Here is a 12,917-nt window from a genome sequence, read left to right as displayed (position 1 = left end):
GTTATTCTGTGACATCTTAACAGCACGTGTTTCTGAAACTGAACTCCTGTGTTCGGGCATGTGTGGATGGTGATTGCTCTTGAGGAATTGCTCCTTGACTGTGAAGTCACCATCACTATCTCACTGGTTTGGCTTCACATCTACTTTGTTGGATGTGAGAGCAGCTGTTTGCTTGGACCACCCTTTCCTAAGGCAGTGTTGGCCTTTTGTGGTGAGGTTCTTTTGTGTGTGTGTGTGTGTGTGTGTGTGTGTGTGTGTGTGTGTGTGTGTGTGTGTGGCAACAAACAGATGCTTCATTTGTGTTGTTGTTTTAATCCAACCTACTAGTCTGCGTCTTTTGACTGAACTCTAATGGTCTCAATTCCCCAGAGGTATTATTGAAAGTTATGTATTTGTTTATGCCATTTTGTTGATTTTTGTAATGCTTGGCTTTTCTTTCCTTAGTATTATTGCAGTGTGGTTTGTTCTTCCTTGAAGTCTTGTGCTGGACTTGTTTTTCCCTTCAGTCAGAAGGACTCCTTCAAATATTAACTGTAGGGTTGGCTTAGTGGTCCCAAATTCCTTCAGTTTCTTTTGGGAAAAGTTTCAGCTCTCTAATTCTGACAGACCCCCCTGCTGTGGATAGGAGTCCCGGTTGGCCAGAGTTGTCTTTCAGAACCTCAAATGCATTTTCTAGATCATCCTGATTTGAAAGCATCAGTTGCCAATTCTGCTGTTACTCAGATGGGCCTGCTGTAATTTGTAACGTGGTGTTCCCCATTTTTTGTTCTGTATATTTAGTGTTTTGATTAAACCATGATGAGGGGAGGTTCTTCTCCGGTCTGTCTATGTGGCCTGGATGGGTCTCTCTTCCTAACTCTGGAGAACTGTTAGTCTTGAATATGTTTTCTGTGCCATTAGAACCAGATTCTCTTCTGCCTATGCCTATAATTCAAGGGTTTGGTCTCTTTAGAGTGCCATTTATGTCTGAGAATTCCCACTTAGAATAGATGGCGCAGCCCAACCTTTTATGATTCTTTGCTGGATCATTTCGTTTCTTCCACCTTGTCTTCAGGCTCAGATATCTCTTCTCTCCTTGATCTGTTCTGTCCTTGAGACTTTCCATAGAGTTGTTCTTGGTTTTTCTACATTTTTTTTTTTTTCATTTCTGGTACTTCAGACTAGGTTTTCTTCACTTCTCGTTGTTGACTCCCCTTTCACACTGTCCGTCGTCCTCATTTCCTCCGACTGTTGGGGTTTTGAACTTCCTTATGATTGTTGTATTGAGTTCTGTGTCTGGGATTTCATTTAACTCACCCTCGCTGGATGCCATTGCTGCAGGGTTAGTAATCTTTGGAGGGGTTCTGCGTCTTCGGTTTTCATGTTTCTTATGTCAGTCACCGTGATGGGATTTATGCACCTTATTTTTGCTGCTTGGTTCTTTATAATTTGCCATTTTCTTTCACTTGCTGCATTTCTAACACGCAAGATTGGTACAGTGGATTGTGTAGTTCGTAAACTAACTCCTTAGTTCAGGAGCTTTGAATGCTTGGGGAAGCTCTGCATTATCCCGGGGGTGGCATGCTAACTGGAGGAACCATCACGGCTGCTGGATGTTGCTACCACCCAGCTGTTACTCTCCAGTTAACAGGGGCCCTTGAGACGTCAACTGTTGGAAGACAAGCAAGGACAGTACGGAGTACTCATGGCTTCATTTAATGAGATTGGGAGTGGGAGGGCCGTGTGGTGGGAAAGAAAATGATTAAGTATTAGGTTGAATTTTGAAAAAAAAAATAAATGAGATGGGAAAAGCGGCAAGAGGGAGAAGCTGACATACTGTTAGGATTCACCGATTTTAGATAGGGTTAAATCTAAGACGTATAAAGGGGAGAAGGAAAGAAAGATGTAGGAAGAGGCGCATACGAGGTATGGCTGAGGGATACAGTGAAACTAGTAAACTTGGGTGGGGGGAGATGTAAAACAAACCTCTTCAAATATGAGCAGGATACAAACAAAAGCAAAGCCATGCATCTGTACATGTACATGGTTAGCAATTATGTAATAGAAAATAACAGAACATTTACAGTTTGACTTTCTGGCACAGTTATGCTGAGTTGAAAGGTGAACTTCTCAAATCCCTCTGGCTCTAGCAGGCTTCTGTGGCTGTGTGCGGGAGGGACCAGTGGAAGCCATTGATCTCTGTAGACTCAGTGTTCCGGTTGAGGAAGGGGAGGGTCTAAGTCCTCTCATGGTAGTTCTCTTGGACCCTGGGGCCCACCGAGGCCTCTGCTGTCTCTGCAGATGCGGTGTATTCAAGGAGCAGTGTTCCCCTTGCAAGTTAGTACTGCTCTCTCCAGGACAGCTTGATTGGCAGGCAGGCTGGTGTAAAGAGGGCTTCCAGCTGAGCTCTGCTTACCCAGCAGGGATCTCCCTGGCTTAACAAGCTCTTCCACAGACCTGTCTCTTCCAAGAGAGAACACTGAGCACTAGCTCTTTTCTATTGTCGGGTTTTGGTGCTAAGACTTCCAGCCTTGCAGCTTACCCAGAAATCCTTGAAAGATAATTTTTACAGGTTCAATTTGCCACGCCACGGATGTGTCAGAATGGGGTTTTCCTCTTAAGTCTGACTCTGCCGTGGCACGCGCATGTCTCTTGTTGATCCACTCATCCAGCGGTGAGCATGTTAGTTGCATTTGGCTTTTGACTGTTGCGGGCCTTGTAGGCATTAACGTTTGTGCATGTGGCTCTGGGAGACCTGGCTCTCCAGTTTCTGAGGTGCGCACCCTGAGGTGGAGCTGTGGATCACACGGTCGCTTTGTGGTTTCTGGAGGACCCACTGCACTGTGCTCCACAGCAGCTGCACCTCTGCATTCCCACCAATGTGTCACGAGGTTCTAGTCTCTCCACATCTTCACCGTTATTTGTTTTCTGGTTTGGGGAGCTCCCGGGAAGTCCTTTACCATATTCAGCCTGATGGTGTAAGATTCACGCATGTATTTATTTTTTGCTTTTTGTATTGGCAAGGGGTGGGGTGGGCGGTAGGCAGGGGCCATGTGGAGGTCAGGAACAACGTGATGGAGTTGGTTCTCGCCTTCCACCTGGTGGGTCCAGGGACTGAACTCTGGTTGTCAAGGTGATAACAGGCACCTTACCTGCTGATCCACCCTGAAGTGAAATCTGTGTTTGCCCTGTGACTAGTGGTGGTGGGATCTTCTCAGTTTTTATTTTATTTTGCCGTTTGTCTAGTCCTTTGAAGAAATGCCCATTTTAAATGTCTTTTGTTTGGCGCTGTTCTTTACACATTCTGGTTAATAACCTTCAGCAGAAAGACCATTTCTTACCACATATCTCTTCCTTGGGTTCATCCCTATGCTTTGGTTGTACACCATAATGCCTGCAAGTTCGTTGTTCGATGGGGTAGGCTGACTGGTGTCCTAGACCACCACTGAAGAAACACAACCCTGTGTCATCAGGACCAGGCAGGTTGTTTTCGTTTGTTTGTTTTGGAGCCAGGACTCTGCTGTTCTGCCCAGGTTCGTCTCAAGCAGTCCTCTGGCTGCGGCTTCCCCAGTGGCTGGGATTACAGGCAGGAGGCGCCATTTCAGCCCAGTTTGAACTTGGTTTGAGTACTTGCAGGCAGGTTAGTGTTGGAAGCCCTGGGGATGGAGGGCTGTGACTGCTGGGGGACTGCACTCATGGAACTCCACCTTAACCTGGTGTGTGAGCCGGTGTGTGAACCCAGCTGTAAGGGGTTCTACCACCCTGAAGCAGGGGGTTTGCGGGAGTGAACGCTCATCTCCGCCTTGTTGGTTCAACTTTTACAGTAATGACAAGTTCATAGATAAGAAGGGAAACCACAGGGTTGGTGACATGAGCACCTCTGACCTTCTTTGCCCTTTTTGGATCCTTGGCTCCCAAATTCTACAAACAGTGGCATTGGCTGGGGTCACCGCTGTCGCTGTCTTAACACCCTCAGCCATTCTGATTTGGATATAGGATCTTGCCAAGTCACCAAGGCTAGCCTTGAACTTCCCAGACTGGCTCAGTTGAATGCAGACACCAGGCAAGTGCTTCACCACTGAGCCACACTCCCGCCCTAGAGGGCATTGGGCTTAAGAACCAAGGAGCGGCTCCAAGTAGAGTTGAATCTTTAGGATCTACTCCATAATCCTAAAACAAGAGCTGCACTTGACAGGCCAGAACAAGACCCGTAGAAGACTGAAGTTCCCACTTCCCAGGAGGCTGAGTGGGAGGGTTGTGAGTTCAAAGTTGGCCTGGGCAACTTAGTGAGAAGAGGGCTGGGGATGTGACTCAGAAGAGTGCTTGCCTGGCAATGTGCATGGCTGGGCTTATTCATGTGATGCAGACCCTTTGGGGAGTGCTTACCCAGCATTCCTTCAAGCCCTGCCGCTTTGTTTTCCTAGGCAGGGTGTCATTGTGGGGGTAATAGGCTCTGGAAACAGAAGAGGTTCCCTTGACCCTTCCCCTGCCCTTTGTTTACAGGGAGAGCTGAATGGGCAGAAGGGCCTGGTGCCTTCCAACTTCCTGGAAGAAGTGCCTGATGATGTGGAGGTCCACCTTTCTGATGCTCCGCCCCACTACTCCCAGGAGCCACCCATGCGCTCCAAGGCCAAAAGGGTAAGCCAGCCCCCTTAGCCTGCCTGCCTGCCTCCCTCTTCCCCTCTCTGTGGTCTGGCGCAATCTTGCATTGCTGCTTTCATGACTTGGGCCCCACCAGCATCTGCCCTGATTTTTTTTTTCTTCCTCTGTCCTCCTTTGGGCATTGTGCCCGCAAATGCTTAGCTCCAACTTTAAGTTGGTGTCCCACAGGAGGACCCTTTGTTTTCGGTCAATCTGCCCAACTCCCAGGCTTTCCCTGGCCTCCACAATAGGTGCACAGTTCAGCTGACAGAGAGTGAGGTTCGGGGACCCGGATGCCACTGGCGCCCCCTTTAGAGTTCTAGATGGCAGGGCTTCTGTAGCTTAGCACGCCTGCCTGAGACTGCATTCTCTTGAGTGTCTCATCTTCACGTTTCGCCATCACTGCGAGTTCTTATCTGTTGTATTTTACGTATATGTTTTTATCTCTTCGCTCATCTGCTTGGACATAGAAGAAGAGTGTTCATTTCACACCCTAATCAGGCATGTAGCCTTCACGTAAGTGAGCAACCGAAGACACCTTAGAGAGATACCGACTTAAGCTACCCTAAGCGGACAGCGCGGTAGTCTTAAGACTTCAATGTGGGCTTAAAGAAAGAGAGAGAGAAAAGAAATATGTCTCAAAAAACCCATTGGACCTAAAGTATTATAGGCTGTCTCACCTGGTCTCAGTTGCCCGGCAACTGGATGCATAGTGAAACGAATCATCTCGAACAATCATTTTTAAATATGTCCATTGAGAATACGGGAAAGGCCAACCTTGGGAACATATTTCTTAAAGCTGTTTGTTTACACAGAGTGCGCCAGCGTGTACTCACAGGGGACGCTGCCTGTTGCATTGTTAGCCACCCTCAGTAAAAGCACAACATGATCCACGTGTTTACTGTAAGCACGTTTGAATCATACCAATAGCCAAGACTTTCAAACTTTTCATCCCAGATCAAGCCCTGAGGGGTGGCCTTGGCTCTGGGCATGCCAAAGCTGGCCGGAACACCCAGCTGCAGCACCTTGGCCTTAGGAGCAGGTGTTCCCTCTCCTCAAAGCACAATTGTTCCGAGCTCATGGAGGTGAGAGAGAGGTGTGGGCATACCAATGCAACACTGTCTCCCGACTCGGCAGCTCCCGCGATTGCACTAGCTGGCCCCCCGTGGTATCTTCAGGTGTGCTTTGGGGTGCGCCCTAGGTGTTCTCCATTAGAGGTAGACCTTGATTTTAAATCCAAGCAAGCTTGGGGCCCCCTTGCCTTGTAACGGTATGCCCGCCGCGGGCCTGGCTCTCAACTTGCCAGGTTTTGCTCTGGGGAGTTTAGAGAGCCAGAGGCCTGGCGATCACTGGCCATGCTCCGGTGTGCCTAGCTGCAGAATGAAGTAAAATTGGCACTCTCAGTCCCTGAATCAAATTCTACCCCTTCGAAGCACTGATGGTTGGCTTTTTTTTTTTTTCCCACCTGAAAGTCTCTCAAAACCTACCATGTGCTGGGGAAAAAAACATACACTCCTCTATTTGGAAATGGTAAGAGTGTCCAAGAAGGGCCTTTGAGCTTCCTTAGATTGCAATTAAGGTTCATTCCAGTTTTTTTTTCTTTCAAACAGTGTGCCATCCCCAAAGTTTCTGTAGGATTCTAACTGACCCAAGGGCTCACTCCACCATGGCAGGGTCTTAGCTACCCACCTAGTTCACGATCCATCCAAATTCCCATTGAGACCTTTTGCTTTACAATGATTGATGGGTACGCGGCCACCTTGCCTACCCATCTGATTGACAATACCTTCCCCTGCTTTTAGTCTGAATTTTCAGAGTAAATTATGGCCTGGCTCTCTTTGCCAAAGCGATGGCCACCCCGTCTCCCAAGACAAAGACAGCGAAAGCCCATCGAGGCCAGCCTCTCTCTCAGAGGGGCCTTGGGAGCGGGCGTGTGCTTCTCATGGCATACTTTAAAAATTGAAAGAAGAAACGAACCACCCACCCTTTCCCCTGGCTGGCGGGAGATGGGGCAGTACGCGTTACCGAGTGAATTGTTGTTGGCGCTGACGCACTCAAACTGTCGCAATGTACCTACTAGGTTCCTCCCGAGGGTTCAGGGACAGCAAGGAGAGCTCCATCCCCCACAGCCCATCTCCATTCGGGGTCACCTACGTCATCTATGGGTTCTGGTAGTCCTGGGAGAGGCAGGGAAATGTCCTCGAAAAAGAAAAAAGGGCTGCTCTCCAGAGGCAAGAAACTGCTGAAAAGGCTGGGTGCGGTGAAGTGACCTGGGAGCCTTCGGACAGTTCCAAATCCATGTCACTTGCTTTAATTCCAAACTAGGGCTTTCATGACTCCCAAAACCCAACCTTGACCCCCGTCCCGCTCAGCAGTAGAGAGATGCGTTCTTACACTACCATCCACATAATACTATTGGAGAGATCAGGGAGGGCTGCTTTGTGGTCCCCTCCTCCTCCACTCCCAAAGTTCTATCCAAAGCCTGGGGTGGGAGGTGGGAGGGGCAGCTGGCTGAGCAGCAGGGAGGGAGGGCTCTCTGCAGCGCCCCCTACCTGCAGTTCCAGCCTGCACACACTTGACATCAGCCCTTACAGGATTTCTGACCTCCCCCCCACTTCTCAAGATGCTTGCCTCATCATGCATTACTGTCATTTCCACTCTGGTCTTGAAATTCCTAGTTTAATTCGCCTTGATGTTTTGCCTTATAACTGCACAGTGGTTTGTACTGTCGAATAAAAACACCGTGTATACTTCTCATGTGTTGTGCATTCCTGGGCTTCATCCTCCCTGACACAGTGGCTTCACATCACAGTGGCCCAGGCCCTACATTTTCTGATGCCTGCCTTGGTCTTTCAAAGCCAGCCAGCAAACATACAGGAGATGTTTACTTATCCCCCACACACACACACAAGAGCAAAGGAGAGGGAGACCGGCAGCATGCACGTCCCTCTGGCCAGCCAGGGAGCTGCTAAAAAATGACCTTTGTGTTCAGTGTCCCATCCTGCGGCTTTTAGATTTCTGTTACTTTCAGTATTTATTCAAACGCCTTGCCCCGATACACCACCAACAGCACACACAGCAAAGCCACCGTATGTTTCATTAGCCAGATCAGAAGGAGCCTACATTGAAATCTCACAGCCCCGGCCCCACACTCATCTTTAACATTAGCCTTGAACAGCAGACCTCCCGACATGCTGGCAGAGGTGTGTGTCGGTCACTACTTTGTAATTCCTGTCCACTGTAAACTGTTTCTACTCTTTATACACACTTTTCAGACTGCCTTTCTTTTGTAATTTCTGGAAGGTTTATAAATGAACGACAACGCTTTCCCCATTGTGTCTTCAAAAACTATATTGTAAATTGTAAAATAATTGTATGTGGTAGACTGATTAAAAGGCTGTTCCTCAGTGTGTGAAGTGCTGTGTGGATGTGTGCATGTGTACAGTTAGGGTGACTTATTTTCTAGAAATAAACTTTGTTATTTTGTACAATGTCATGTAGTCTGCATCTTTCTTTTAAATTCTCTTATCCTGGCAGGGGGACCGAATTCCTTTCTGCTACATGGCCATAAAGAACTCAATGGGTTTGGGTTTCCTGGGACTAATTAAAAATATGACCTTGAACCATGTTCTGGGAGTCATTTCTATGACACTCCTGGGGTGATATTCATGGGAACATAGACGGCAGCAATTAGTCTATGTGCTGCTAGAGACATGCAGAGACCACAAGAATCCGTTGAACTTTGGATTCCAGCCAAACCTCTTAGCAGCACCCCGCCCCCCTCAACCTTTCTAGGAATGTTAATAAAGCGGCTCTCTGACTCACCACTGTGAAATGCAGCCTGACTCACCAGCTAGCTCTGCAGAGGTTGGACACATTTTTCCTGGGATGCCGGGAGATGGAAAGGTGGGTAGAGAAAGGCCGCTCTCCTCAGTGTGGCCAGAAAGCACAGGGAACCAGGGGACAGACACTCCCCCACAAAGCCATGTTCCCTCGGATTCACTTTCCCCAGCGAGGCACCAGCTCCTAAGAGCCTGTTCAGCTATGGACTTCATCAATAGATTAACTGATGAAAGTGTCACACACACCCCCGGGTGCGTCCCCCCCCCCATATCCAGTCACTTCCCAAGAGCCCCTCAAATGGCAGCCAAGCCTTGAGCACATGAGACAGGTTCAGGTTTGATCCTTAATGACAGGAATTAAGAGTAGGAGAGAAACTCATGCTGTTTATGGTAAGGTGAAAATAACAGTTCAAATCTACCACTTCAGATCTGACCGCACAATTACGTAATTACAGCCACTGCCGCCATGTTATTCATGTAGAATTACACCTTTACACCCTGCATTGAAACAGACTTGTCAAAAGCGGGGACAACCAGCCAAGATCACTAGGATCAGTGCTCTCCGCCCCGGTGACTTTTCCTGCTGCTCTAAAGGGGTTTCCTCTGGCCACAGTAGGGGGTGCATCCGCCGGGAGGCAGCTGGCCACACCACACTACACCCAGTTGGGCTGCAGAGAGACAATGCTCTTCCTCATCCTCAGCCCACGAGATGGTTCTGCCCAGCTTAGTGGTGGTGGAGGTGTGTGGCTTTTTCTTCTCAGTTAAACAACTTCAACACCATCACCAGACGTCCAGACGTGTTTCCATGGAGAGTCTGAATCCCTTCAGGTCCACAAGGAGGAGGAACCATCATACTTATTCAACCATTTGATAACACTTACAATCCCCGCCCCCATAAACAGAGACAGCTCAAAGGTGATAATGAACTAGAATGAACTTTCTCCCCCAACCTCTCACTTGAAAGTGATGATACGTTTCTTGTGATCAAGGCTCCTCCCTGCCAAGAAGGAAGGGGCTTCTACCACAACCTCACTGGGCTGAAAGTCTAAAGCCAGTATCCTTTTGGAAGACGCCATAGACAGAAATGCCTTTTCTACAGCTTTCAGCTTCATCAAAAATGATCAATGAGTTCATAAAACTCAGACAACAGACAATCCCACATTACGAGTTGAAGGAACACAAATTAGTACAGCAGCTTGAGCTTAGAGTCACTTAGACAGGGACAGAGGCCCCTGCATGGCCAAGCTGCTGACTGGACCTAATCTGTTTCTGACAAGTGTGCATGCCCTCTTAGGAAAGAAGAGATGTGATCAAGAATGGATACATAGGACATGTATGGATTCCCATGACATGGTCAGAGTGTTCACTTTCTCAGACACAGTCCTGGGAGAAGTGGTGGTCCTATCCTGAGGGGCAGGGCCCATTGGAGGGCCACAATCCATGCCAGCTCTGGGGGAACATCATCTCTGCCTTTCCTCCTGCCTCTTCCCTCAGCCTTCCTTGGCCATTCACAGTAGCTGATGTCCGATTCCAGCCAGGCTACTCACCAACACACCACAGTTGACTCATCAGACTACCTAGGAAATATGCAAATGAAGGGTGGTGGCACAGCCCTCCCTTGCTCAGACACCTCCTCCTGTGTCCCTCAGAGGCTCAGTAGCCACAATGATGCTGTTCATTTTTCTACCTTGCAAAGTAGGGCTTCACCTAGACACAAAGGGATGGTTATATATTCCTACTAGTATTTCCTGACCCCTGAGTTCCTCACTGGCTGAGTTCTTTGTAGAGGTGAAATCCCCTGTGTATCTACTATCACCCTCTCCCTGTGTTCTGTGTCCCATTGGTTGGGGATGCAAAGCCTTATCTTATACCCTGGGGCTTGAGAGTCCCCCCTTTTCAGATAGTGTGCTCTGCCTGTGACTTGTCAACCCTAGGATGAACTCAGAGGCCCAAACAAGCAGGTAGCAGCTGCCTGCTAGGAAAGGTAGGAGTCCAGTGCCTCCTGCTCATCTATGATGCTCTGATGAGTTCTGAATGTATCTGATCCTGGAAGTGGACCATAATAATTGGTTTCTTGCAGTATGGAGAGGACCAAGAAGGGCAGAGTCCCAGGGTGTTCCTGCCTTTGTGTTCAGGTCTGGGCCTCCCAGGGAGTCCTGCCACTGATTGCCGAATTCATGTTGGATCTGGGTAACAAGTTCCATCTGCCTCAAGAGCCTGGCAGGCTCTGGTGACACTCTGCTCCCCTTGGTGACAGTTCCCTCAGAGAGAAGGTACTAGTCCTGGCCACATATGCAGCAGCCACTCCACCTCTGGCCAGAGCTGTTTTTATCAGCGTTGGACTCTGTCATACCCACCGCTTCCAGGTACAGCCTGGAGCAGGGGGTGGGGTGGGGGGGGTGGGGTGGGGGGTGGGGGGTGGGGGGGTGGGGAGATGGGTTGTCTGAGGGAATGATCACTATAAGGAGAGCTAGGCTGGGCCCGTGGGGACATATTTCCCCTCTGTACCTGTCCCTGCAGGGCACAAGAGCTAACAGGGAAAGGAGAGTGTTGGGGTCATCTGTACACACCAGGTAAGATGACTCCAGTCAGCCCACAGAAGACAAAGCTCAGAGAGATCAGGCCTCTCCAGGGACAAGCCAATCCCGACCGTCCAACCCCAAGTGATCAGCCCTAAACACATGCGGTCATAAAGAACCCTTTCCTATCAGAGGGCTAGGCAGCACTAATAGTTCAAGCTAGATGCCCCTCTACCAGGGCGTACTGTCTGGCCACGGGAGACTGGTGTGAAGCGAAGGCAGAATCACGGGTCAGTGGAACCGACCCGCTGGGGGGAAGGGGGTGCTGACGGGAACAGTGTGAAGCTGCATCCCTGTGTGCTTGTTTCTGTGGGTTGGCTGGGATGTGTCAACAGAACCTTGCGTGAGATTCTAGTACAGAATCTAGTACTAGGCTGCTCCATCTAGTACAGAGAAGGCAGATGGTTGACAGGGGCTGGGATGCCATCACCAGGCTGGGGAGAGCTTCAGGTGACGCAGCTGCCTTTGAGTCACCCATGCACCTCTAAGTAACCCCAATAAACACTGGCTCACCCAAGTCGACCCAGACGGAATGGCTTCTTTGGTCTGTTAGTGGCCTTTTGGGAATGAACAGAGTGTTGCCTGCTCATTTGGGAATGAACAGAGTGTTGCCTGTTCATTTGGGAATGAACAGGTGTTGCCTGTTCATTTGGGAATGAACAGAGTGTTGGCCCAAGACAAGACATGCAGCAATCCCTACTTAAGACCATACAAAAAGTCAAGGACTTGTTTTTTGTTTGGGGGACAGGTCTGGGCTATAGCCTGGGCTAGCCTCAGACTCATGGCAATCTTCATAGCCTCAGCTTCCCCAAGGCTGGCATTTCAGATATAAGACTCATCTCTGGTTAAAAGTAAAAACAAACAAAAACTGACTATAGAGAAAACAATGGAACCCCAGAAATGGGAATTTGTCTAGGGAGGCTCACGGTAGGAGAAGGAAAAGGACTCGGGTGCCAGCCAGGGGGGAGCTTGTGTCCCGGAAAGATATTTCATGAAGTTCTGACCACCTTGCAGGAAGAATGAAGCCCAGGCAAGGGAGGGGGCGACACACCCTGACCACACCCGCTTAGCTCTGCCAACCTCTTGCCCTCTCCTTGGACACAAACCTTACTTCCAGATCCTGAGGATGGCTTTCGGTCACTGGCTCTCTTTCCTTTCCAGGGTGGCCACACTGAGTAATTCTCCAGTTTTGTGGTTTTCACTGTAATTTGCCGGTTTCATTGGCCTTTTGGGGATGTGACTGAGCCAGCACAGCTTGTCAGGGCTGGTAAAGGTCTAACCTCTAACCCTGACAACTGTAGTAAGGGGGGGCAGGGTCTTCTGTTAACATGAAGACCCACTCTGGGTGGGGGCCCTGGAGAAGGGTGACCCTCGTCTGATGGCTCTGCCACCCTACTGAAGGGGTGTTCTGTTGGGGTAAGGCTGACTACCTTGCACCTTGCGTGAGGGCTCCACCCACACCAAAGGCAAAGGCCAAACAGCACCTGCCCCGTTACCTCTGGACAAATCAGCTGTGCCTGTCCAAGTCCTGAATTCCTAGTGTAACCCAGAGCCCAGAGCCTGTGTCACGGCCAGTAGTCAAGGGACAACAAGCAGGTGACACTGGGTAGGGGCACCAGAGAGGGAAGAGAGCCAGGCCTCTCTAAGAACCACCAGAGCACCCACAGCCGTGGGTACGAAGTTTCTGGAAACGGCAATCAGAGGTATGTTGTAGCTTTCAGGACACTGGAGCCTTCCAGAATGAAGCTGTGCTGGCCTGTCAGGACCCAGATCTGAGTCTGAAACTCTAATGCTGTCTTCCCTTCTCAGGGCCTGACAGCCGGGGTGTCTCCCTCTGACGTCAGGCACAGGGTGGGTTAAGGGTCACATGCCATGA

General features: G+C 49.5%; 1 protein-coding gene across 3 annotated transcripts in view; it reads left to right on the top strand.

Annotated features, from left to right (window-relative positions):
• Positions 1-7,373, top strand: part of Rimbp2 (RIMS binding protein 2) — a 90,317-nt gene extending 82,944 nt beyond the window's left edge. The window contains exons 18-19 of one of the 3 annotated variants that reach the window (XM_028870200.2): positions 4,483-4,617; positions 6,701-7,373. In XM_028870200.2, the coding sequence (XP_028726033.1) occupies positions 4,483-4,617; positions 6,701-6,889 (324 nt within the window). In that variant the 3' untranslated portion in view covers positions 6,890-7,373. Of the gene's footprint in view, positions 1-4,482; positions 4,618-5,090 lie in introns of all 3 variants that reach the window. The other 2 variants (XM_028870204.2, XM_028870203.2) reach the window with 2 other exon arrangements.
• The last annotated feature ends 5,544 nt before the right edge of the window (positions 7,374-12,917 follow it).

The sequence above is a fragment of the Peromyscus leucopus genome, chromosome 23 (assembly GCF_004664715.2).
Source record: "Peromyscus leucopus breed LL Stock chromosome 23, UCI_PerLeu_2.1, whole genome shotgun sequence".
Lineage (NCBI taxonomy): Eukaryota > Metazoa > Chordata > Mammalia > Rodentia > Cricetidae > Peromyscus > Peromyscus leucopus.
This window is presented reverse-complemented; position numbering and strand designations above follow the sequence as displayed.